Raw genomic sequence first — 27,494 nt, forward strand, 5'->3', positions numbered from 1 at the left:
AAGTAAATAGATAACTTTAACAATACAGAAAAAAGTCGTGACATTTGTCAAGTATGGTAACCCATACTTGGAATTGGTGCTCTGCGTTTAACCCATCCATGTGCACACACACAGCATTGAGTAGGGAACACACACACACACGAGCAGTGGGCAGCTATTTGCTCCAGCGCCAGGGGAGCAATTGGGGGTTCAGTGCCTTGCTCAAGGGCACTTCAGTCATGGATATTGAGGGAGAAAGAGCACTGTTCATTCACTCCCCACCCACCTACAACTCCTGCCGGCACTGAGACTCGAACCTGCAACCTTCGGGTTACAAGTCCGACGCTCTAACCATTAGGCCACAGCTGCCCCCAGACTGGTGCACAGTCTGAAGCACAGCAAAACCTCACAGCAAAACTTCTTTAATAATAAGAAAAAAAACTTCATGCGCACGATTTACTAATTCATTCCCTCGATGTACTAAAACGTGCACACGATTACTATTTCGTTCCCTCAATTTGCCAAATCGTGCGCTCAATTTATAAATCGAAGGAACGAAATAGTAAATCGTGTGCATGATTTAGCCTACTATTTTTTTCCTGCATGCCATGTGCGGGGCTCTGTACTTTTATAATTTGGCTATAACGGTTTTGTTTTTGTTGTCTTCATCCCTCATGTGTTCTGTGACCCAGTTTTCCCTCATGTTTGATTGTGTCATTTATTTCAGGTGTGTCTGGTTAATTATCCTCATTTGCTCCTCTATATTAGGCAGAGTTGGAAAGAGTACAAAAATATTCTACTCAAGTAAAAGTACCATTACATGAATGAAATTTTAACTTAAGTACAAGTAAAAGTACCGGTCAAAAAATCTACTCAAGTAAAAAGTAGCTCATTTAAAATTTACTAAGAGTAAAAATTACTTATTTACATTTTAACAGTGGGAGGCAAAAATGGGACAGGGCAGGCCTATTAATCTCAATCAGTTATTTAGAATAATAAGACATTTGGGCTGTTACCAGGCAAATCAGTATCAACAAACTCATCTTTTCAATGCAGAGGAAATGCAGAAGCTTCATCAGAAGTGGCATTTAGATGTATTTACACACTGTTTAGTGCAGGACAAGAATGCATTTAACCTGCAGTTACAAATGCATGAATAATGTTTTTAAATGTGAAATTAAAATGGCCAGTATGTGTCAGCAAGTCCCTGTTAATAAGTGAGTCATTGTGATTGAACCGAATTTTAATAATTCCTGTGTTGGAATTATTTTTTGTTGTAGAAATAGAGCAAAAACAGGCAATATGGTGTCTAAAACGCAAGTCTCTTGCAAGTCACTGACCTGTTGTAAAAAAAAAATAAATATATACTATAAACAATATTTTTTTTATTATCGCCATTTATTTATGAATTTTTGTAGTAAATGATGAATTTTTTTGTGTGATTTTGATTTTGTTTGTGTGATTTTGTTTTTATGTATGTTTTTTTATTATTTTTCTTAATTTTTTTGATCTTCTAAATGCATTTTAGCAGACTGATCACACAGTGAAAGAACGCACTATAAATGCGCGCGCAAATCATTAAAACAACAATTATGATATTATCGCAGACGATATATATCAAGCACACTCCGCACCACTGTCTTTTTGGCTAATTTTGTGCATGAAACCTCTTGTTAAAATGTCAAAGCTTCATTTTAACCACCAGTGCAACGATGCAGTTATTTAGCTTACCTCTACATGCTTGCGAAGGGTTGATTTCTTGTCGAGATTTTATAAGCTGCTAGTTTGGTCTCCCTAGGCAAGCACAGCTTACACTGCATAATAGAGCATAAAATATGGCCAGTGGGTTCACTTCATTTCCTTTCAACTTCAGAAATATGATGGGGTTTCGTTTTCAGCGGGAGTCTGCACCACTAACGCCTGTTTTTTGTCCGTGCTGCATCTTTCTTGTGATTTTAGCACCAGTTTGCCTCTCCTGCCCATTATTTACGACGTAGTTTCCAGGGAGCGAATTTTTTTTTTTTTTTTTTTTTTTAGTAATTAAAAAAAGTAATTAATGTGTTTTAAAATGTAGCCAAGAACAATACTTCAAACAAAATATACTTAAGTAAAAGTAAAATTACAGATTTTAAAAATTACTTTAAAATGTAGAAGTACACAAAAAAAGCTACTCAATTACAGTAACGCGAGTAAATGTATTTCTTTACTTTCCACCTCTGATATTAGGCTATGTCCACACGAAGCCAGAGCTTTCCCTATCCAATCTTTTTTTTCCCCTTGTCTCAAAAAATATTTTCTTCCGTACGAAAGAAACAAAAAGATTTTTTTGTATATATAAGAGAAGAGTGTGTGGCTGTTGTTTTTTTGCAGAGGTGATCTAGATAGAAACGGAGAAGAAGACTTGGACTATGTGCAGAAACCTTGTGAAAAATTTCTGCGTATTTATGGGTATAAGTGTGAGTGTGGTCTGGGTGTTTAGTTGTGTTCTGTTCTCTGTTTGTCGTCTGGTCTATGACATCCCTACGTGTGTCTCCTGCCTGTTCTGTCCTGGATTTACCCTTGTGTGTATTTATTAAAAACTATTTGCATTTATCTTCATTTTCTTTGTGTGTTGATCTCACCGTAGCGTGACAGGTTTATACAGAATTCGACTGGGGAAGGGTTTTTCTTCATTACTACAGTACAGCTAAAGCAGATTGCGCCGGAGTTGAGTTGAGTTTCAGTATATTGGCACAGCACTGGCATCAGCAGAGTAGTTCTTCCAGACAATCCCAAATATAGAAACATCTTCTGTTGAGAAACTCTACAGGTTTTGCCCCTGAACCAACTTTTTAAATGGCCCTTTTGAATAATAGCAAATTATAAATTTCAGTACTCATTTTCTGAATTCGTGATCTGTGTCTGGAATTTCTGCCAGTGCCACATAAGAAGGGAGCTTGCAGGGTCCATTGCTTGTGAATCTATTTTTAGCCATGTGTAATTTAAAGATAATAAGCTCTATTTGCATTTGCCAGCCCTATCAGACAGCACAGACTGTACGGCTTTCTCTGTTTGCCTCCTTACTCACCTCAGCTAACTCACTCACTCAAGTTGGACTCTTCTTTCAGTGATTTTTGAAAATGATTTAATTTAATATTTTTTGTCTTCTTTTAAAGGTGCACTTAGCAATCCTTAATAAAAATTAATAGGATTTAATCCTTAACATATTTAATTAAATAATTAAATTTTTCAGGTTTGTGGCGTTTGAACACCACAAACGTTATTTTCAACTTTTCTAGTACACGAAAACTACCACACTTGAGTTCCTTGAATGTAACACAGTCTCAGTGGAAAAGCAATTAGCTTGAATTTGTATTTGGTCTTTTTGCTCATCTCCTCATCCATCTTGAATCAGCACGCTTGAAATTAATTGGCCTCCTTCGTACAGACTTCCTGCTAAGTTCCTGTCCTTCTCCTTAACGTGGAAAAAAGCTTCCCAAATCAAAAGAAGTACACATTTAGAAGTTTCTCATCTCAAGCCGAGCCATCTGTCTTCCTTTGTGTATAAAATCGAGCCCATGGATTTGGACCAGCCCGCTCATCTTTTCAATCAAATTCTCCGGCCCGCTGCTTCTGAGTGGCAACTGGCCCACATCTAAGCCTTGGTGCTCAATGGAGTTTCTCTGTGGTAAGAAGCTAAATCTGTTGCAGTGAACCATGCCTGATGTGTTAATGGTGGATCCTTTGCTCTCTCTGAAATGCCACACTCCAATCAACAACCCCAGCTGACACTTGTTCTTACGTCCTCCGCGCATCCCTTTCACTGTAATTAGCTACAGTGTGCCCACTGATTGGACCCCTTATTCTCTTTGTCTATTAGCTGTGTACTGAGAGGCGTCTTTTCTTTCCCCGGGAGGCAGACGGGAAGACTGTCACAGAGATTGGGCTTATCACGAAATTCTAAATACAGAAATATTTCGCCTCTATCATTGCACAACAAAGACTGCCTCATTTTCTTGAATTTCATTTAGCAGAGTAATTTGCTGACTAGCTGATGGGCTTTGAGAGTTATTGTGATCTAATATGCATTCTTTGGTTGTTAAAAAATGAAAACATATCTGTTCTTGATGAGGGTGAGATTAGCATTGTTAATTATGACCTTGGAGAGGCATTACATTTCTCTCAGTCAGTGCACTACAGCTCTGCAAGATCAAAGGGGTAAATCTCTTAAATATTCTATTTCTAAATACTACTACTACTACTAATAATAATAATAATAATAATTATGTAAATATGTGTATGTGTCTGTGTGTGTGTATTACTTGATATTTTAGCAGGTTTCATGAGATTCATTCTTAGGCAAAAATATTTAAGAAAAAGAAAAAAAATGAATAAATAGCTTTGCTATTGCTAAGGCAAAAATAAATAAATAAATAAAAATAAACTTTTTTTTTTACTATTGCACAGTAGATTTTTGTTTTGTTTAAATTACAATAGATCAATTTATAATACATCTTTATGTATGTGTGTGTGTGTATATATATATATATATATATATATATATATATATATATTATATATATATATAATATATATATATATATATATATATATATATATATATATATATATATATAGATAAGAAATAAAGGTGATTGTTTTATTTATTTATTTTTTTTTTTAAAATAAAGAAATTGACCTTACATAATATATGTATGTGTACAGGGGTATATTTATGTATATATAAATACACACACATAAATTATATATTTAGAAAAAATTTACATGTATATACATTTATATATTTATATTCTTATATTTTATATTATATATAAATATATTTAATATATAAATATAACATATTCTTCCTAAATATATACATGCATGTGTGTGTATTTATATATACATAATAAATATACACAGTATACACACATATATTATGTAAACAAAACTTTTATTTTGGATGTGATTAATCGTGATTAATCATTTGACAGCCCTAATTTTATTTTGTTGTTGTTGTTGTTTTTGGGGTTTTGGATTAAAATATCATCCAGATGATTTCTCTTTTTTTTTTGTGAGATTCACTCTTAGTCATATTGCCAATAATACTTCAAATCAAACCTTCAACACCACATTGCTTTGCTTAAGGCAATAAGAAAAAAAAATACCTTTGATTAGTGTCTTTATTTTCATCTCAGAGATGAACTCTATGTCCTACAATGCATTCTCCTCTTTCTGTCTCCCAGCAATCATGACAGCTTTTTGATAGAAGTTAATGAAATGAAATAAATTGGCTTGTAATGCATGGGAGTCTGTAAAGGTAATGGAATCCGAAGAGTGTCAGTGGGAATGTGGAAATGTGCTGGAGATTGGAGGAGGTTTGTGTCCCGAGGGCTGTGAAACATGGCAGCAGTGATAAAGAGCAAGAGCCAAAGGTGTCCAGACAGTAAGGTGCTCATTTATATGACCTTCCTCAGACCTTTCATCAATTAAAAATATGAATATATCACTGCTGTAGGTAAAAAAAAAAACTGCAGTATGTTTGACATAAAGGTGAACTCAGTATTGTTTCACTCTCTCTAGGCTTTTCCTAACACCATTTCTATTCTGAGAGTGTTGTAATATTTTCTATTACAGAGATATCAAATGCAGAATGTGTGCCTTCTCAGCTGCCAGGATGAGATCGAGAGGTTGCTCAGAGACATTCATAAATATAACTTATGATAAATACACCTAACTTTAATTGACACAGTAAGAAACTCCTCACAGTTCAAAGAAAACCCCACTGGTAATTATGAGAGAACACTGGCTGTACCCTCTTCTCATAAATATGATCATGCTGACATGACTTGAAGGCAGCATTTTAAAACTAATTGCATGGTGGAGATGTAAATGAGAACAAAAATCACAGGACTCTCATTTCGCCCCGATCATATTTGATGACCTCAGATAAGCCTCTCAGTTAAGGACATATATGGATAAATGAGTCTGAGAATATGAAAAACTATGAAGGCACGCTCCGTATGCACCCGTTAAGTCATTAACATATGCTTCTGCATGTTTTACCCACCATTGCACTGGGTGAAGTTGGAGTGGCAAGCTGTTGATTGCTCATTGTGAACAGTGCTCTTTTCTCACACTGCGTCGCCGCAGAATAATTGTTAGGCTGTTGTATAGAGACTTTGGCCTGTGTGTGTGTGTGTGTGTGTGTGAACATCTAGAGTTAGCCTGGCATTATTTCCACGCCCCGGGGCGAAAGTCTTCCAAAGCGTGAATGTGCGACCGAGAGAGAGAGAGAGAAAGAGAGGGGTAATTTGTTTTGTTTGAGCAGAGGGGACGGTAGGGAGTGAAGAGTGCTTAAATTGATTGATTGGTGGCTCATAGAGTAGTGGACCGGGCCATAATTACTCTTTGTGCCTGGTGTGATAAGGAAATTAATCAAACCATTATGTTGCTCCGTTTTATCATCAGGTAGCAATAATTGAATAAACTAACTTCACTTGTCTTCAGAATGACTTTCCTTGCTACGTGTGCCGGCTGTACTGTATTTTGCACAGAAGGTTAGAAATATTACATTAAATCTGTTTGGTTAGGGAAGGGTTTTCCTGTTGCTTATTATATAAACAAGAAAAATAATCCTGAAATCATTCCTTTTTATCATTCCATCTGCCTACCCTTCTGTTCGCCGTCATACCTGTCTATAACTCTGCATCTGTTCTACAGAAGCATCATGTCAGACTCCACTGTGTGATTAAATACCCTCCGGTTGAAGTAAGAAATCCAGCGAGATGCACAGCGAGGTTGTAACTTTCTGTTGTTATGTCGTTTCGTGAGTACCTCCCGCTGAGCAGAACAAATGTGGGAGAGATGGGAGGGCTGGAATAAGCTGCTAAATCAGTCTGATTGTTCTTAAATCCTTCATGTCCACTTGTATCGCTCAGCGGAGCCTTCATGCAGAGTTGGAAATAGGGCAGCCAATTCTCCATTCGCTTCAGCTGTTTGTGGATTTTCTTCTCGCTGACTGCCCCCCCCCCACTTCCCCCCACTTCCCCCACTTGCCTCACTCGCTTTCCTTTTCCCCTTCACTCTAAAAGTGTCTCTACAAATCAATTACCTTCCCTGGCTCGTTTGGGATTTAGCGAGGACATTGTCTGTGGCAGATAATGAGGTCTGGTGCTGTGATTGTCTTTCTCCCATGATGCCACACAGGTTATTTTCTCAGTGGAGGCAGCGGGCCTCATGTTGCAGAAATTTAAGCTGGTGTTATTGTCTTCCCGTTTTATCAAATAAGAAGCGACAGCTCAGCCTTACACTGAGTAGATGTTAAGTACCCGAGGGTGGGGTTTAAAATTAATCTTTACCTACTTTACGTATTATTCATTCAGTCATTTTTCACCATGTCATGTATCACCGCAACCTCTAGAAGTAATCTATAACGATTTCAGCTAAAATGAATGTTTCATCCTGTTTCATGTATTTCACAATTAGAAGTGTCAGGGGCATCATGCACTCATTATTTTTGAAGGGGCACAAGTGTGTGTGTGTGTGTGGGGGGGGGGTCTCATGCGTGTCATGTGACACACAGCAGCCACAATACCACTGTATACCTGATATAGGCGTATGTCCCTACTGAAAAACCATCACAGAACATTTTAATGGTTTCCAACACAAATAACCATTACAAACCATCAACTTTTAACCATTAAACCCATCAGAGAATGGTTTTCTGTAGTGTGTTTTGAGACGTTGGTTTTAACAAGCCAGCAATAGAAGGCGACCAATTACCAGTAGAGACCAACAGGGTCCATTACAGTTTCCAGTAAGACCAATACAAGTCCCATTATAACCAGTAAAACCATTACAGATTTTATAATGGTGTCTATTGTTTTTTTTTCAACAGTGGTTTTATAAATTTTGTATTTTTTATTCAAAATATACCCAAAATATATCATGAAATATCACGATTCTCAAATATGTGTAAATATTTGCACCTTTATAGATGTGTTAGTTGGTCTATAATAGGCGATGGGCAAAGTAGCCTAATAGTGTAATCTATTAATTTTGCATAAAAATCTGTCTTTTTACTTAAGTACCAGATATGGGTGTCATACCATAAAATATTTTTAATACGGCTGACTTTGTATTTAATGTGAAGTTAATACGAATATTGTAAGTTACTAATTAGCATGTAACACTTTCATTGTCAAAACATTATCAAAGAACATTTTCACTTCAGTCCAGCCACTCAAAAACTCCCATAATAATCTCTAAAGATGTTTACACCGTGAAATGAATATCTTACTTACATTTGTAGCTCTTTACTTTGTTGTTTCTGATGAGAGAATTAGCCAGAAATTCAGCATGCAGTTACGAAGCAGCGTGTTCCAGCGATGACTCATCTGAACGTCTCTGATTGGTCCTTTGCATTCATAAACTCAACAGAATCGTATGTGATTTGTTATAATGTGCAGTGCATTAAAAACGCATGTGTCTCTGGCTCTGTGCCAGCCATTGCATGCAAATTTGAATTTAGCAGCTGGTGATGTTTTTCTTTTTTTATATATAGTTTCACAAGTTCGTGTGCCCATGTAATCTTAGCGTAAGTGGTAAACAGATTTGACTTGCTGTCTGCTATAGAGGAGCTTGTTAAACCTCACATCTTAAAAATGTACAACATACAGTAAAGTGTGCTTAGCTATCTGGTCATTGATCGGATTACATTTCATGCAGAGGATCTTCTAATTTCTGTGAATTTAAAATGATTAATACCAAGTCTTGATTCTGATAGACATGTCCATTTGCCTAAACAAGTTTAATTGCCATGTCTTGCCTAAGCATACCCATCATTAGTATCAATATCACGATGAAAAGAGGTTGCCTTTTACCCCGAATGTTACACAAACAATATAATCACTTTCCATGATAGATGGAGCTCTGGAGTCAGTTAATCTGTATCCACCCTTAATTAACATGCTCAGTCATGTCTCTCTCTCAAAATGATCTGCCGCCCGCCTTTTTCATGATAGCGATTATCAGTTGTTTGGCTGTGGATATGACAGACCTAATAGAACTGGATAGCCTCAGTGAACTGCAGGATGGACCGGGGACTCATATATCAGATGTGTCCGCAGCGGGAGGATGGTGTCTTGTTTTATTATGGTTGTTGTTTTTTTGAAGAAGAGTAGTGGGGGTAGTATTTTGTGAGTTTTTTTGTTGCTAAAACATAGCTCTGATTTTAGAGAGGAGCTCTTTATTTATTTATTTATGTTTTTTTTAATCATTTCTGCAGCAGGGAAACACAAAGCTAAAATAATATTTATGTCAAAATGATCTAAAAACGAAACCTCCATCTGTATACATTTCTATTGCAGTCTCTGACAGGTCTTCTTGTTGAGTGTTAATGGCACTAATTAAGTGTTAAAGCATATAATCATGGGTCATAAGTTAGCTTGCATTCATATTTGGCTGCCATGGTAACTAGCAGCATTTTCAAATAACACTTCTTCCCCGATGAATCAGAGTGTTCTTAGGATTTAAGAGCGATATATTGAAAAGTGAAACAATAAGCAATTCGTTCAGAACTAGAGAGATAATTTGAATTACATTCTTTCACATACATGAACTGTGTGTGCATCCAGGCAAGCTAGATTATGACAAGATGGGTAAGGGCTATGTTTAATAAAATGTGTTTATTATTCTCTGTTTTGCTGTCATCTCAGGATGCTTTTCTAAATTTCATTGCATAAACATTCTAATTGGAGCTATGTACTGAAGGACAGCAGTGTATTTCCTGAGTGGTAATTAAAGATGAAGTTTCTGTCCTGCTGCTGTCACCTGACAGAGTTTCAAAAATAATGACTGTTTTCCCAGCAGCTTTCTATTGGGTGAACGCACAGATCCCGTCCTAATCTCACAACACTGGTTGCTGTATTGGGCCACTCAAACAAAATTAAAACAGTGTAGCTTTCCCAGTAGCTAGCTACTTTTTTTCCAGCAAGTAGTGACGTAGTGGGACCAAAAGCTACATTTCGTTTTGCTTTCTGACGAGTCACGAGCCTGTAATGCATTGAAGCAGCACAGTGTTTTATTCTGACTAGATCACAAACTGAATTTGTTCATTACCTCCATCGGTTGTGATACAGTATCATGCATCTCGCGACTTTACAGTCTGTCACACAACAAGAGATCGTCAGATGATTTTGCAAAGGATGCACAGGAGTGGATATTTCAACTGCACTTTATGCAAAACAAAGATTAAAATGCGGTCTACTGGAGGTGAATAATAGCCTTTTAAAACTGATTAACTTTCCTGCTTTATTGCACTCTATATCAAATGTCTATTTTACAATGATGAACTGTCATTATGTAATCTGTCCCCCCACAGTTTTGTAATGAACACTAATCGAAAATAAAATAAAATTGTGATATAGTAGTATCATTTGGCAAAGGATGGTTGTGTGGGATTGCACACAAAGCGCAGTGTTCACATGCACAGCTGATGATTGACGTCCTGAAGCTGCTCCATACACAGTCAGTAAATACCGCATGTGCTGTGAGTTTAACCTGCTCATTTTACGACTCCTCTGTATCTAGGTTAAGTTGCATACATTTTGTTTTTGCATTGATGTTAAATCAAAGTATTGAGAAAATCGCCTTTAAAGCTGTTCAAATGAAGTTCTTAGCTTTGCATATTACTAATCAAAAATGAAAGTTTGATATATTTACAAAATATCTTCATGGAACATGATTTTACTTAATATTCTAATTATTTATAGCATAAAAGGAGAATCTATAATTTTGACCCATACAATGTATTTTTGGCTTTTGCTACAAATATACCTGTGCTACTTAAGAAGGTTTTGTGGTCGAGGGTCACATATTTTATTATTGTGTGCATTGGCTAGTTTACAAAACAAACGATTGGGAAAAAGTGTCCCAATCAATGAGAATTCACCCTACTCTTGATTGCATTACAATATGTTATTCTAAACCCCAAATATTATACTTATAACTTCATTATATTTCTGCATTAACAATTATTCAGCTATTTGTAATATTAATTGAAAATAATAATAAAAATAATAGGCCTAATAATTATAATAATAATAAAAATAAAAATTAAAAGTAGTTTGAATGTAGCTAGCTACTTTTTGATAGTAACTTGTAGGATAGCTAGCAACTTTTTCAGAAGGGTAGCTTGACTGTAGCTTAACTACTTTAATTTACGAGTAGCTTGTAGCTGGTCAAGCTGCAGTTTCAGAGTAGCTTCCCCAACACTGAGTGTTTATGCTTTTCAGGAAATTTCCCAAAGGGCTGCATTAGAGTCTATTATAGAAACATAAAGACATTTTTGAGTCAGTTTAGAAAATAGTCGGATTAAAGTGTTTACATGCTTGATGTTTCCCATTGATCTGATTATTTCAGGTCAACACTACCTCTTTCAGCTCATTTGGATCATCACTTGGTTCAATTGAGGTTTTTACTTGAAGGCTTTTCAGTCCAATTGATCCAGCAGTCTGATTATAAACTGATTCCTCTAAGTGTAACGTGTGTGTGTGTGTGTGTGTGTGTTTTTGTGACGTATCAGGACACGACTTTGTATAATGTCATGGGTATGACACAGGTATTACAAGGAGAGGGTGACTTATGAGGACATAACCCATGTCCCCATTTTTCAAAACGCTTATAAACCATACAGAATGAGTTTTTTTTTTTTTTTTTGAGAAAGTAAAAATGCACAAAGTTTCCTGTAAGGGGTAGGGTTAGGTGTAGGGTTGGTGTAGGGCGATAGAATATACAGTTTGTACAGTATAAAAACCATTACGCCTATGGGATATCCCCACTTTTCACAAAAACAAACGTGTGTGTGTGTGTGTTTGTGTGTGTGTGAAAGTAGCTGTTGTTAAGTCTGACTGAGGCATTGATTACTATCCTTGTGACTGCTGACTTTGAATCACCAAAGAAGAGTGTGTGTTTGCGTATGTTTTTGACGAAATGGGTTTGTCTCAATGGCTCTGTTTACACCTGATCTTAAGAATAATATGAAGAGTGATCACGTATAAAAAGATAAGTGAACAGTACTTGGTGCTTCATCTCAAAATTGGATGTGGCCAGAGTTTACCTCTGGATGTGGTTTCAATGATCTGGTCACAAAACCCTGTTTCCACCTGTATTTATTGCTGACCACAAAAAAAGAAAACAAACAAAAAAAACCCTCATCTTAACAGCAGGTGGAAACAGACTCTATGTGTTTGTTTGGGTGCCTGTGTGTGTGTGTGTGTGTGTGTGTTCATGTCTTCAAACTTCTGAAGCAGCCCTGTGTTCTGTCATCTTTGCAAAGAAGTGACATTTCTCCTGCCCACCTTTTTGTGTGTTTGTGTGCGTCCTGAGCCATCTGCCTTCTCCTTCTGGATCACGCTCCTTTCTCTTCCTTTCCACCCCCTGCTTTTCTCTCCCATCACACCGGTATCAGTGTCATATGACAGTGGCAGTGAGGAGACCCAAGCTAGGAGCCGTGACTCATTCACAACAACAGAAACACATCAACACAACCTGGAGAGCTGCCATTAGCCTGCCACCGAGACACACATAACAGCACACCATGGACAGGACATGGCCCTACGTTTTCAACACTTTATAGTCCCTGCTTGCCAGTTAATATAGTCTTGTGCCTTACCTGTTTATTAATGAACAATGTTTTTTTATAGGTCCAAAGTTATAGTTGTCATACACATTTTTTTTAATCAAAATTATTTATTATTGGTGATTTCTAAGTTACATTTTTAATACTTAGGGTTAGGGATTCGAGCATTTGGTTAATCTGCAGTTTTAGTGTTAGAAAAATGAAAACTGCTAAAATGGAATAGTTGAAAACAGTGAATTAATAAAAAAAAAAAACGTGATATGATATTTCACATGGCCATCTGTCCTTGAAAGTGCTATGCAGCAGTGAACAGTTTCTGCTTGATGTCCAAAGTGTGCAAAGTTAGTTTAGAAGTCTATACTCTAGTTTTTTTTCTACTTTAGTTCTCTATACTATATTTCTTCTTTTTTGTTTCGACATGTAATTCATCCCACACTGTTTGTGCTACAAAGATGATTGATACCTCAAATTGCCCGGATTGTCAAAGAGTGTTTGAATCAATAATATACAGCAAACGTTATAAATTATCAATATCAGTTAATATATATGCTTGGTGGGCTCTTTTCACTTCAACCAGAAATCAACATTGTAACCTGCACAGCAACACATTTAACATGAAAATGTATGTATGAAAATATATTTCCTCATGATTGCCAATGTTAGTTATTTTTGCAATCAAGCTAAACCAAAGAAGTCTCCATTCCATAACTGCTAACAAACAGAAAGGCTGAAGTGTCTGAACAGTTCTAAAGTAAATGTTCTGCAGCTAATATCTGCAGCTTATTATTTGCTAGAAAGCTTTTCCCTGCTGTGAACTTTGAATAGTTCCATTTAGACCCTTCAAATGGTCTGTACTTTCCAGAGTAATGGATTACAAGCACTCAAGACAGCTTTGAAAGTTAGCAAGCCCAAACCGAAGCAAGTGCGCGTGTGTATGCGCATGTTTGAGACAGATATAAACAGCGCGCCATAAATCTGACTCCCTGTGGAGAAGTTCTTCCATAAATTCTGAAGCCGATCAGAGAAAAGTCATTCAGTGATGGGGAAATCAATTTCATTTAAAGCTCTCATCTCTAGCTGACGGCCAGTAAGAAAGAGTCTGGGTTTAAAGAAGTCTGTGGAAAATGACGAGAAATATTCTATTACAGCGGAAGGATGTATGGAATAGTTACTGCCTCCTGTGCTAGAGTTGGTTGTTGTTGCAGGTTTCTTATTTTTGGTCACCAGGTGCCAGATTCACAAAACATCCTTAAAAATAAAATTAAGAATGTTTTGTTTTCCCATGCATTTTCAATGAATATTCCTTGCTTGTTTCTTAAGATTCCTTTAAAGACAAAACTTTGCTTTTTTTTTTCTCAAGAATTCCATTTAGGAATGTTTTTATCAACATCTTATAAATTATTTTAACATAATGGTTCGCCCCAGAAATGAAAATTTGCTTAAGATTTACTCACGCTCAGTACATCTAAGATGTAGACAAGTTTATTTCTTCATTAGAAAAGATTTGGAGAAATGTAGCTTTGCATCACTTGCTCACCACAATGGACCCTATGCAGTGAATGGGTGCCGTCAGAATGAGAGTCCAAACTAATTCACAAGCAGTCCATGCATCTCTACTCCATCATTTAACATCTTGTCAAGCGAAAAGCTGCATATTCATTCAAAACAAGTCCATCATTAGGGCGTTATATCTATAAACCATTGCTTCTGACCATAATCCATAAAAATGAAAAAATAAATTAAATAAAATATTAATTTGAAATCACCGATTTTTCCTTGAACTTTGATGTTTGGGTCATTCAGCTGCCCTCACACCAACATGTTTTCAGTGTTTCACCGTCTGTAATCCTCTCCGCTATTGTATTTTCCAATCACGTACTGGCGCACTGGAGGGCCGTGTAGGGCTGCGGAGCCGGAAGGTTGACATTAATAATGTGATTGTGCTTTGCCCTCTCTTATCCAGAGGTGGCAGAGGGCAGGCCTCCTCCTGCTGCTGAGAGAGAGACGCAATCAGCATTTAATCTGCAAGACTGATTAACTTCTCATTACAATCAGACACACACACACCATGCAGGCACTCAGACACACACACTCATGTGCGAACGCACAGGGCCGCACGCAACACACACTACTCTCACACTCCAGAGGTGGATCTGTAATTATGCCACGGAGATCAAGTCAGATCTACTTACACAGCTCTTGCAATCAGTTTTATTTATGCATTTATTTTCAAACTATTTTTTAGGAACCTGGCTATTACAGGAAAAGAATGGCTCAAGTGTCATGTCACTGTCTTTGCTGAATCACCCGGGTCTGAGTGCAAGTTTCAATCAGACACACTTCGATTGAGAACAGAGCAGAGCGTTAAACAGAAGTCTTGTACATTTCACAGGTGATCAAAAATATGTACACTTCACATAAAATACCTATTAATACAAACGAGATCTCCCTGAAAATTAACTTTTTAGTAAGTACTATGTCATATAGCTAACACAGACCGAATGACAACCAATTATTAAATTTTACAGCCTGGCTGGGTGCAATCAGCGAATTATTAGACCGCATGAAAAATATATTTTGCAATGACTTCAGTGTGGAATTTTCAGTTTTAATATCAGATCATGAGGGATACACATATCACTCTTTTACTTTCCTGCATGGACAAAAAGACGAGCACAAACCATGTGCCTTACAATCTTGGGATACGCACAAATAATTTCAGAAATGTCAGTTCAACTGAGGCGTGTAAATAAAGGCCTCTCTGTTGACACCTCATTTGAATGCTGAGCAGATGACCTCTGCATTTATGAAGGTCTAGGAGAGAAACATGAAAATGCTAAATGTCTCTCAGCAGAGAACTGCTTCCTCAAACATGAGTGCATTTATCCACATTTTTTCTTGGGCGCGGCCATTTGTGAATTCTATGGGTCTAGCTTCCGGTCTCATCTGCGTTCAGGTATTTTAACTGTGCAAAAATTAGTGTGTCTTACCATATTGTTTTAATGTATTGTCTTGTACTGGTTTGTAGTGCAAACAGTTTTACCGTTTACTGCACGTTGTTGTTCTTACACATCCGTTATTTACCTAAAGCGGTTAATTATCTGGAAGTCTCGCCCTTAGGCTTACTTCCATGTTGAAGAAAAAGGTGGTTAAGCTGAATAACAAAATAATGGGCTTTTTTCTCATGCCTTCAGAACATTGCATTTCAATTTCATTATTGAGCTACATGTAAAGTTATTTAAGATCATTGCATAACTTCCCAAACTTTACAAAAGGGAAACACAAAAAAAACGTCATATGTGACCTTGGACCACAAAACCAGTCACAAAAACTTTATTTTTTTAAAAATTGAGATTTATAAATAATCTGAAAGCTGAATAAATAAACTTTCCATTGATGTATGGTTTGTTAGGATAGAAGGGCAATATTTGGCCGAGATATGACTATTTGAAAATCTGGAATCTGAGGGTGACAAAAAATAAATAAATAAATTGCCTTTAAAGTTGTCCAAATGAAGTTCGGACAACTTTATACTATTTTTAATGTTTTTGAAAGAAGTTTCTTCTGCTCATCAAGCCTGCATTTATTTGATCAAAAATACAGAAAAAAAATGTAATATTGTGATATATTATTACAATTTAAAATAATTGTTTTTACATTTATTATACTTTAAATTATAATTTATTTCTGTGATGCAAAGCTGAATTTTTAGGATCATTATCACATGATCCTTTAGAAATCATTCTAATATGATGATTCATTATCAAAGTTGGAAACAGTTCTGCTGCTTAATATTTTTTCAGAAAATGTGATACTTTTTTTAGGATACTTTGATGAATAAAAAGTAAAAAAAAGAAAAAAAAAGAAAAGAAGCTATGTTTTTAAAATATAAATATTTTGTAATAATATACACTACTGGTCAGTAATTTGGGGTCAGTAATTTTTTTTTTCTTTCTTTTTTTTTAAAATAAAATCAATACTTTTATTCAGCAAGGATGTGTTAAATTGATAAAAAGTGATAGTAAAGAAAATAGATTATTAGAATATATATTATTATTTTTTATTTTGAATAAATGCAGTTCTTTTTAACCTTTTCTTCATCAAATATATTAGACAGCAGAACTGTTTCCAACACTCATAATAAATCAGAATATTAGAATGATTTCTAAATGATCATGTGATAGACTGGATGTTACATGTGACACTGAAGGCTGTAGTAATGATGCTGAAAATTCAGCTTTGCATCACAGGAATAAATTATGTTTTTTTTAAAGTATATTCAAATAGTAAACTATTATTTTAAGTTGTAATAATATTTCACAATATTACTGTTTTTTACTGTATTTTTTGATCAAATAAATGCAGGCTTGATGAGCAGAAGAAACTTCTTTCAAAAACATTAAAAATAGTAATGTTTCCAAACTTTTGACCTGTACTGTGTGTCTGTGTGTGTATGTATATGTATATGTATATGTGTATGTATATGACTTCTTTCAAAAACATATATATATATATATATATATATATATATATATATATATATATGTATATATAATAATTATAATATATATTATATATAATTATATATATATATATATATATATATATATATATATATATATATTTTATGGTATTTTCAAGTTTTGATATATTTATGGAAGGAAATTCACAGAATATCTTCATGGAACATGATCTTTACTTAATATCCTAATGTTTTTTGGCATAAAAGAAAAATGTATAATTTTGACCCATACAATGTATTGTTGTCTATTGCTACAAATATACCTGTGCTACTTATAACTGCTTTTGTGCTCCAGGGACACATATTATTTAACAACCTGTTGATTGTAAAATATTTGATGCTAAAGAATTTTTGTTGTTCTGTTCTTCCAGATTGGAGACAGCAGTTAGCCTTGCACCTAAAGACGATGAGGAGAAAGTCAAAACGAAAGATGCAGTTGCAAAAACTCATGAGAAAAATGGACACGTGAGGCGCAGAGGACGTAAACGCCACAGCCACCGTCGAGCTCGCAGGTCTGTATCTTCTAAAGCTGTGCCTCATACACACATCTTCATCAAAGATGTTTCGGTGCCTAGGAGAAAACGCTTCAATGTAAAGTATGCATTTGCTGTTCTAGAAAAGAACCTATTTGTAGAGTCTCTGAAGGTGAAATAGCTGTTTTCCACTGCGCTTGAAAACAGCATGTGCTGTTGAAAATGTACAATTCAACCACAGAACCTTTGTATAGATAAATCTATTCAAATGTGAATTTTATTTTTACTTTTGACCCCAGAGAAGATCAAACAAATGAAAATATGCAATCCACTTCTAAGCCACATCCTCACTCTTTAAGCATGAATTAGAAACCCCAAACTTTAAAGCGAGGCAGGCACAAACACTCTTATCTCCTCGCCACAGTGTAAACATTCAGGTGTTGCTGGAATTTTTAACACGGGTCTCTTTTATGGGGTCCTCTTACTTCCCATCCACCAAAATTCAAACTCCACCTGGTGAATGAAATTGATTCAGCATTGGATTCTTAACGCTGTAATTCCACTGATACCTTCAAAGTGTTGGCGATAACACAGGGCACAAGCAATGCATCAGTATGTAAAACAGGGAGGACACCAGCTCAAGTGTTATCTTGAACACGCTAATCTCTAGGTGAGTTCATGCTGTGTTTCCTGCCAGAGAACGGCAGATGCAAAGGCATTTTATTTTTATTGAGATGTTATAATCAAGCATACAACAATGCAAAATCAAAGAGCGATTAAGTCAGATCAATCTAAAGCTCAGAAATCCACAAACAGCTTTCTTTCCTTCATCACAACGACTGAAGAATCATAAATTGTGTACATATGCAGTTGTTTTCTTATCCAAATAAAAGAAACATCTCAAATGTGTCAATTTCAGTGTCAGTAAAGTGACATTTAAATAGAAGCCCTCTATCCTTCTGGGAAGACCCTTCTATTTAAAGTATTTTATTAGACCTGACAGTGCTTTGGCATTGCAGGTTTGATATCCTTTCAGAGTGTGTCAGTAGTCAAAAGCTCTCTGTGCCGTCTTATGCTTGCACACCTTTCCTTTCATAACTAGCAACAAGCTTAAGCCTCTCTATTTTGGTTTTGAGAATCATGGTGCAGTTTTTTTTTTTTTTCAAAGCAGAAAGGTACGTACTACAGCAGTGCAGGCAATGTAAACAGCTCTGAAGCCCTCAGTGAAATGTCAGTTATCAATGTTGACAGCCCCTTTTAACTCTCTAACCTTGTCTATTCTCCTGAGTGTGTCGGTGTTCGGTCTAACTCACAAGACGGCCCTCTCCGAGCTGTTCCTTCTGACAGCTGAAGTGATGGTGGCCATTAGGGGTGTGTTCGTTACCTGTGCGCATTCAAGGTCGACTGAAACTGACGGAAAGGCTTTAAAAGCTGGAGAGCGAACCAACAAGCTGAATAAAATGCATAGCATTAAAAGCATATGTCAGTGGATCAAACTGATTGAAACTAGGGCTATCATGATACTAGATTTTCACTACAAGATTAACATGACAAAAAGAATTAACAAAAACGATTTTAGCCCAATATCTATAAAAAAAAAAAAACAATTGGGGAAAAGTAGAAGATCATTCGAATTGATCTTTAACTTAGTTTTGTGTTATTTCTTTTTTGACCAATAAATCAGTCACACAGTGACAAATTTACTTTTTTCAAGAGTTTCTTGCTTGGTGCTGGATTATTTAGGATTATTTACACTGGATTATTTACACTATAATATGTGTAGTATTTACATAGTATCAGTGTTTCATTCTTTGTATTGATAGGTTATTATCAATACTGGTATTTTGAGATCCCCTGATTATATCTGATCTAAAATGCACCGTAAGCTAACTACAGTTCTTAAAAAGAGCATTTTGTCATAACTGTTTTTTTTTTATTTTTTATGATAGTTTATTTATATGTGTATTCTTTTCGTTTTTTATGTTTGTATGTATTTTTTTTTGTATTTGTTGAATTGCAGCTGTTTGCAGAATTATCTTCCTTGCATGGGTTGTGCACCGGTGTTGTGCCCATTTTCAACCCCTTGCCAAATTATTACCCCTTTGCTTGAAATCTGATTGCCCACCCCCTAACATATAATAACAATAAAGTATGCATAATTACATGCAAGTAAACCTAAGACAAAGCCCAGTCCTAACCCTAACCATATAGTAAGCACATGCAAGTAATATTGCTCAGTACATAAATGTATAATTACACTGTAGCAAGGACACCTTAAAATAAAGTGTATCCATATTGCAATAAAATATGAACACAATAAGTACAATGTATTTTTTTATATGTAAAGTGGGACCGAAAACAATGACTAAAAAATGAAAAGTGTATCTCAATGATGTGATCTACTGTGATACTTGTGGTGTAGATTAAGTGACTTCTCTATATTTTGCTTAAAGCTGCACCAACCAAATCTAATTTACTCTGCCAGAAAAAGGGAAGGACCAAAAATAACCGTACAAATCCTGGACTATTGTAGTGCTTATGTGTGTTTGTGAGTGTATGTGTGTGTGTGTGTCTTTGTGTCGATGGTGTAATGTGAGACAAAGTTTCCTAATTAAGCAGAAATGGCACTTGCTTTTATGCTAATCAGCTTCTAATGCGTTTCAGACTTGTTTATGCAACAATAGCTGGATTAACTTTTCCTATATCAGACCAAACCGCCTTTTCCACCCTCGGAGAGCGAGTAAGCGGCCCGATCCCCCGCGAGTGCATCCGCGCAGCCAGCCTGGCTCTCCGTCTGTGTTTTGATCCATCTAAATGGTTTCCTCTCAGTGCTCATATTGAATCACTGACTGGCTGGGCAAAGCCAAAGCTACAACAGTCTGACTGTAATTCATCGACTGTCACAGACAGCACTCCCCTGTGTCTATGAAATATTATTATCCTGCTGCAGCGATGTGCCGCAAGAAGGAAATCTCATTGCTGCTGCCACCGTTCCTTTAACCTGCAGCAGTCATGTGTATTTGTCATGGATATCCTGTATACCTTCTCCCACGCTTTATATTTTCATTTCTGCCTGTCAGATGCATGTCATTGTGATGTTTTGATGTGTATGCGTACAGTATAAAGAGCTATTTAGTGTACACATACCTCCATAGAGGAAAAAGCATTACATTTTCAATGTTCAAACCCTTCTACCTCCACACTGCTAATTCTTACGAGACAAGCTCTTTCGGTCAAGCTTTATATAGTGAGCTGAAATGAGTCTCTTTGATATAAATAGGGTCAGTATCAGAAAATCTGCCTTTGAAAATATTATAGAGGTCAGCTGTTCCGTTCCATGGGCCTTATCAGTGTTTGAATGGTACAGATTGGGGATTTTGAAGCATCTAATGGATTTTTTTTTTTTTTGGAGAGGGGGAGTTTAAAGGATTAAAAGTGATGGAAGGACATTATTTGATGTGGCTAAATAAGATAAGGGCAGCGGGAATAGTGTTTGCTCATTCCAGAATTCCAGACTTTGTATTTGATAAATCCCCTTTGTTATTGGAGTCGGAAATATAACCTTTGCAATTAGCTTGAAAAATGCCTGTAACTCGTTCAGCTCGCCTCTTCCCTTCGGTTTGATTCTGCATTATTAGTGGTTTGGGTAAAGCGTTTCACGCCCACCTTTGATTGAATCTTCTGCCGTTCTTGATGGAATGAGAGTGGTGTGCCATCGCTGCAATCAAAATAATAACAGTTGCGCCCCGTGCTTTAGTAAACATTGAAAACGTGTGATATAAATGTCTGCTGTCTGTGAATAGTCTCTCTGTTGATGATTGCACTTGAATTGCTTTCCCGAGGAATCAACACTCTCAGTAGTAGATGCAGTGTGGCAGCTCTCTGTTAAGCTTCAAATCCTTCCTTGCACTTCCCTCGATGGTATTGCCTTTAAAAGACGCTTTTGAGGTGACACCTCGGTGCTTTTGAAACGGCACACATGTCTCGCTCAATCAGGACACGCCGTCCATTCTCTCTGATCTTCTGCTTTGTTGTTGCCGAAGTGTTGCTGCCAAAAGTAAATTGATTTTAAAAGCTACCTGTCCAAGCATGCAGCTTTCTATTTCTTTCTGTCTTTGATGCGTCCTTCCTATTTAACCTCTATTTTTCCAAGTGTTCTTAAGAATTTAGATGTTTTGGGTGACGGATTGCCAGTATATAGGTTCAATGAAAGAATGTGCCGCTACCTACATTTTTGTAAAACTCCCAAAACTATGCATTTAATTCACTGCAGTTAGGGGCTGAAATGAACACTAGTGGCAATAAAACACTAATTATTGATTAATAAAGATGCATTTTCTTATGACAGTAGAACACTTTTACCATAGTGCATGATTTGTAGACAAATGCATTTTGAGGTTTGCATTTGCTTTAATTAGCATTGGTATTAGGTTAAGCGGATGACTCAATTTATGTAGTACATTATTTTCAAACATTATAGAACACGGGATGTTAGATTTCGGAACAGCCATGAAACAACCAACGTAATAAAATATTGCTAGACTCAAATTAATCAGTTTCGGGTTAAACAGAACACACTTTAAGTGCCACTCATTGGACATTTCACTAGAAGTGTGCAAGAAGCAATGCAATGCCATTTTGCTGAAATGCATCCACAGGCATGTTTGTTTTTATAAGCTTGTTTTGCTAGAACAGTGGATTCAGTACATCCAAAAATATTAGTCCGGTGCCTCTAGAAATAATTATATGTACAGCTGTCTACTTCTTCCATTTCAGAAACTTTCTGTCTTTTTTACGATTAGAAATGAATCAGCGTTTGGTAAACTTAACCCCGAACTTTTCTTACAGTGATTGACTGGTCATTCATCAAGCTCTAACTACTGAATAATTGTCTTTGCATGACCTATAAAATGAAATAAGAGAAACAGATTCTGAAAAATGTGTTCTATCTTGTGTTTGCCTTTCCAGTGTCTCTTTTGATGCTGATCTTTCCCCTCGGCCGGTGCCTAAAGCAAAGAAAAAGAAGAAGAAGTCACAGAGAAAGAGGAGGAGACACAGGTCAGCCAAAAAAAAAAAAAAAAAAAAAAAAAGAAAATAAAAAAGAAATCACGTGACAACTATAATCTTTTATATAGCAGTCAACAAAACTGACAATGTCATACAGTTCAGATAGATAGAACATTTCATGCTGTATTTAATCAATATTCAACAACAGCTTTTAATTTTCACACAGTTCACAAAGTACACGAGTGAACAATAAACTCTATTTGTGTCATAAAGTATCTAGGCACATGATGAATGTAGTGACAATAATTGTTCTCAGCTTGTTACGCTTTAAGGAAAGGCTTTTACATTTCTTTCAATTTTAGACATTCTGTTTTCTTGCTGCCTTTGGGTTTTGTGTGCCAGCAGATTCTCACTCACTGAATCTCATTCACTTCAATCTGCAAAACATACTGTGTGTCTTCAATGCATATGTCTTCAATTCCTTATTATTTACTTCCTTATCACATACTACTGTTACTGTATCATATCATATCATATCATAGTGCATCATACTGTACATTACTGTTAAGAAGTCTAGGTCTATTATTCTCACCAAAGATTATTTAATTGATCAAAAATACAGTGAAAACAGTAATATTGTTAAATAGTCTAGCAATTTGAAATAGCTTTCTATTTTAATGCATTTTAAAATGTAATTTATATTCCTATGGTGGCAAAGTTGAAATTTTGGCAGCCTTTACTCCAGTCTTTATCCACACGATCCTTTAGAAATGTTGATTTACTATATTGCTCAAATATTTTTATACATGTTGAAAATACTTATCCTGCTTAATATTTTGTGTAAAAGTTGTGTACATTGTTTCTATTTGAAAATAATTTACTTGAAAAAAAAAATTGCACACATCTTTTGAATTATATTCTAAATTATTTGAAAGTATATTCAATTATATAAAAGCCTTTGGAACACATTCCAAGATTTTCATACATGGGCTAAATATTCCCTTAAGCGTTCCTATAAAAAACAGAATGCTGTACGTGTTTTTGCTACATGTGACCATATCTGATCTTCCAGATCTCCCTCCTGCAGTCCATCACCTGTGAGGAAGAAGAAGAAAAAGAAGAGCTCAAAGAAAAGGAAGCGACATAGGTAGTGATTGATTTTCACATCAGATCATGTTTAGAGTTTTGCTTTGAGTGCACTTTGCTGGTGTGGTGTGTGTGTGTGTGTGTGTGTGTGTGTGTGTGTGTGTGTGTGTGTGTGTGTGTGTGTGTGTGTGTGTGTGTGTGTGTGTGTGTGTGTGTGTGTGTGTGTGTTGTCACAACTACCTTTAAAGTCAGCTCCTCTCTGCCTCCAGGTCTGTCTCAAGGAAGGGACGACACAGGTACATTTTAAATTTATTTAATGTTTTTAGTGCTCTTTCCTAGAATAAAGGGCACAGTGCTTTTCACAAAGTACAGATAATACCTGATGATTATTGTAAAGTGCCCTTAAGTAGTTTATGGCTCCCCAGAGGAAGATTTTATAGCTCAGAGTTCCTCTTTCATAGCTCAGGAGATTGATGTTATGTATCATTTAAGTATCCACCCTGTCCCAGATGTTTCTCCTAAAAATCTTTAAGAGATAAAAAAGGCACAGTGTACATTCAGAATCCATTTAATCTTATTGTTTTCTAGCAGAAACAGCAAAGAGATCTCATTTGTTCATTTTCTTACCTGTGGGATCTTTAATTTAAAACATAATCAATAGTTTTTCTCCCATTTTACAGCGGCTCGAATCCCAGACGTAAAAGAAAGAAGGATAAAAAGCATAAAAAGAGGTTGGTGAATTTAAAATTAATAATTTAAAATCCATTAGCTCACACTTCAGTTGAAAGTATTCAAGCACTGACAGTTTATTGAGTTATATTCAAGTTCCTCTGTGGTTTATCATTTAGTGTCAAAAGCTTAATGCATTCCGCAGTATAAGGCACCTGCATGACCTCTCATGCACGAGAGTCACATACTCTAGATTAGATTACAGTGTATTGACAGCCGCACTGTAGTGCACCTCAGCTCCTCTCAGAAAGTGCTGTTATTGGCTGCTTTTGTCGTGTGGTCTCTCAAACTGAAGGAGGCCAGTGCAGTCTGAGAGCAAGCAGCCAGAGAGACAGAAACATGAACCAATTTCACGGCGCTAGTCTGCTGCACACTCAGCCAGAGAAGAAGTGCCTTGCTGGGCTTCTGATCCTCGAAACGTTCAGGTTTTGTGAGCGTGTTAAATCAGTGGATCTCAAGTGGTTTTGCTTCACGACCCAGGACTCTAAATTCTTTGTTCTTTGCAACTGAATTGCACATGTACTGCATTTCTGTATTTTCTTGATTTATATGACATTTTATTGTATACTGATGCTGAGGATGATTTAGGAAATAGGCAGGAAATGAGAATCTTTTCTGCACAAATGGATTTATTACATCTGATATTGTTATTTCTGAAGTGGTATATGATATGTTGATAAAGTGCTCAAGAAACATTTGTTTCTTCTATCAGTGTTTCTAAATATTTTTTTGGAAATCTTTTTTTTTTTTTTCAGGATTCTTTGTCAATAGAGCAGAAATGTAACTGTTGTCACTTTTGATGAATTTAATGCATATTTGTGGAACGTCTTTAGAAAAACAAATCATACTGCCCCCAAACTTTAAATGATAGTGTACATTATTCCACAAAAGTGTTTTATTTAATCTTGTAAATATTCATATTCCACCCCAGAAATGACTTTAACTTTCATGGGACAGGAAACAATGTATGTTAATTAATGTTTTTCTTATAAAGTATTCTTATACACTAAGAAATCAGGGCTCGCAAAATTTCTAAATCTCTGGTAGCCCTTCAGCCAGGCACTCTTCAGGTAGCACTCTTCACTCTTCCTTTGGTAGCCAATTTAACTAGCCTGAACATAAATGGCAGACAGGCTTACTGAAAATGTAAATCACTGATCTGTATAATAATCGGAGATGCACATTCATTCTCTGCCAGCAGGTGGCGCTTTTGGAACGACAGAAATATAGTGGTTTCTCGGTAATGGCAGCACACAAAGCAGTTCTGTGCTCATAAATGCTGCTTTATCAGGCATTATAGGAAAGATTAAATAAATGCCGGAAATAAATGCCATCAAAACTCTTCTGAAGACAGTCGGTTCCCTTCAGAGATATATTCATATAAAAACACCCGCGCCGTATTTTGAATTTTTGAAGTTTATTCATCTCCACAATTAAGCTTGCAATTCTTGTCTTTCAGTCCCCAAATGTAAGACCTCTTGAAATTATAATTAAGAAATTTCTTATAACATTTAATGTATCGAAGACTTTTATGGCCTTAATTTAATTCCACTAAATTTAAGACTTTTTAAGGACTCGTGGGAACCCTGTATTTAAGATATAGGGTGGTGATACATTTTGGTAGCCCGACTGGAAGAAGCAATAGCCCTGGACATTGGGCTAGTGATTTTGCAAGCCCTGGGAATATAGTTTTGGTAGCTGTTTCTAGTTGACTTTAATGGAAAACAAGAGATGTCCCAGAAAGTTGTGAAAACTGCCAATTAAGATCCTTATCACTGTCCTCAAAACATAGACTCAGTAATGGTGTTAATTCATGCAGCCTATATAAACATATATTTTAAAAAGAGTACTCTATTAAACACGGTCTGCTCTTTCATAATGTATAGTTTGTTTGGCAGCTGAATTCAATTTTAAACTTTAATTGAAATCACTCAGCAATCTCATGTAATTCTGCACCCAACTACTGAACATGCGACTAAACTGTCTCCATTTCAGACTCAATTAACACTGTTTTACACGTGCCACATAAAATTATAACACTTCAGAGACATTCACACAAAAAGCTCTGACACTTTCTGGGGTGTTGTGTCATGTTTTTTGTTGTCTTATGGCATTGTAATTATTCTTTCACTCACTGCTTGCTCTCTCTTTCTCTCTCTATCACTGCAATGATAAGATAAGAGGTGTAATGGGAATGTAATGTAAATTTGAGTCTTGATGTTGCTCTCCCAGCACAAAATAGCAGAATATGCAGGTTAATTCCCTGCATGCATGTCTCTGTTGGTTACCCTTCAGGGCAAGGAGCCACTCTCATCGCAGACACCGGCGCCGGAAAGCAGAAATTAGGAATTCTTCCTGCATGGAAAACAGGTACAGTGGTGACCTTACGACAGAATAATTGGGAGGAGGCCAAATTTAAATGAACACCATGGCTAAAAACCGAAGGCAGCTGCTATGTTGTCCAGTCTATCAGTGGCATTATAACATCACATTTAATGATCTAAAACAAATTGAAGTAAGAATAGAATAGAATAGAATAGAATAGAATAGAATAGAATAGAATAGAATAGAATAGAATAGAGAGTCTAAAACTGAAGGTAGCTGCTATGTAGTCCAGTCTATCAGTGTCATTATAACATCACGTTTAATGATCTAAAACAAATTTGAATGGAATATAATTGAATATAATTGAATTGAATTGAATAGAGAGTCTAAAACCAAAGGCAGCTGCAATGTTGTCCAGTCTATCAGTGGCATTAAAGCATCACATTTAATGATCTAAAACAAATTCAAGTAAGAATAGAATAGAACAGAATAGATTTGAATAGAATAGAGAGTCTAAAACTGAGGAGAGCTTCTATGTTGTCCTGTCTATCAGTAACATTATAACATCAGATTTAATGATCTAAAACAAATTCAAGTAATAATAGAATAGAACAGAATAGAATAGAATAGAATAGAATAGAATAGAATAGAGAGTCTAAAACTGAAGGCAGCTGCTATGTTGTCAAGTATATCAATGGCATTATGACATCACATTTAATGATCTAAAACAAATTTGAATAGAATAGAATTG

General features: G+C 36.0%; 1 protein-coding gene across 1 annotated transcript in view; it reads left to right on the forward strand.

Annotated features, from left to right (window-relative positions):
• Positions 1-27,494, forward strand: part of LOC109090758 (serine/arginine repetitive matrix protein 4) — a 50,600-nt gene that overhangs the window by 14,882 nt on the left and 8,224 nt on the right. Inside the window, exons 2-7 of the mRNA XM_042723377.1 lie at positions 17,495-17,635; positions 22,565-22,654; positions 23,676-23,750; positions 23,959-23,985; positions 24,370-24,420; positions 26,714-26,788. Of these exons, the coding sequence (XP_042579311.1) occupies positions 17,495-17,635; positions 22,565-22,654; positions 23,676-23,750; positions 23,959-23,985; positions 24,370-24,420; positions 26,714-26,788 (459 nt within the window). The remainder of the gene's footprint in view (positions 1-17,494; positions 17,636-22,564; positions 22,655-23,675; positions 23,751-23,958; positions 23,986-24,369; positions 24,421-26,713; positions 26,789-27,494) is intronic.

The sequence above is a fragment of the Cyprinus carpio genome, chromosome B5, assembly GCF_018340385.1.
Source record: "Cyprinus carpio isolate SPL01 chromosome B5, ASM1834038v1, whole genome shotgun sequence".
Taxonomy (NCBI): domain Eukaryota; kingdom Metazoa; phylum Chordata; class Actinopteri; order Cypriniformes; family Cyprinidae; genus Cyprinus; species Cyprinus carpio.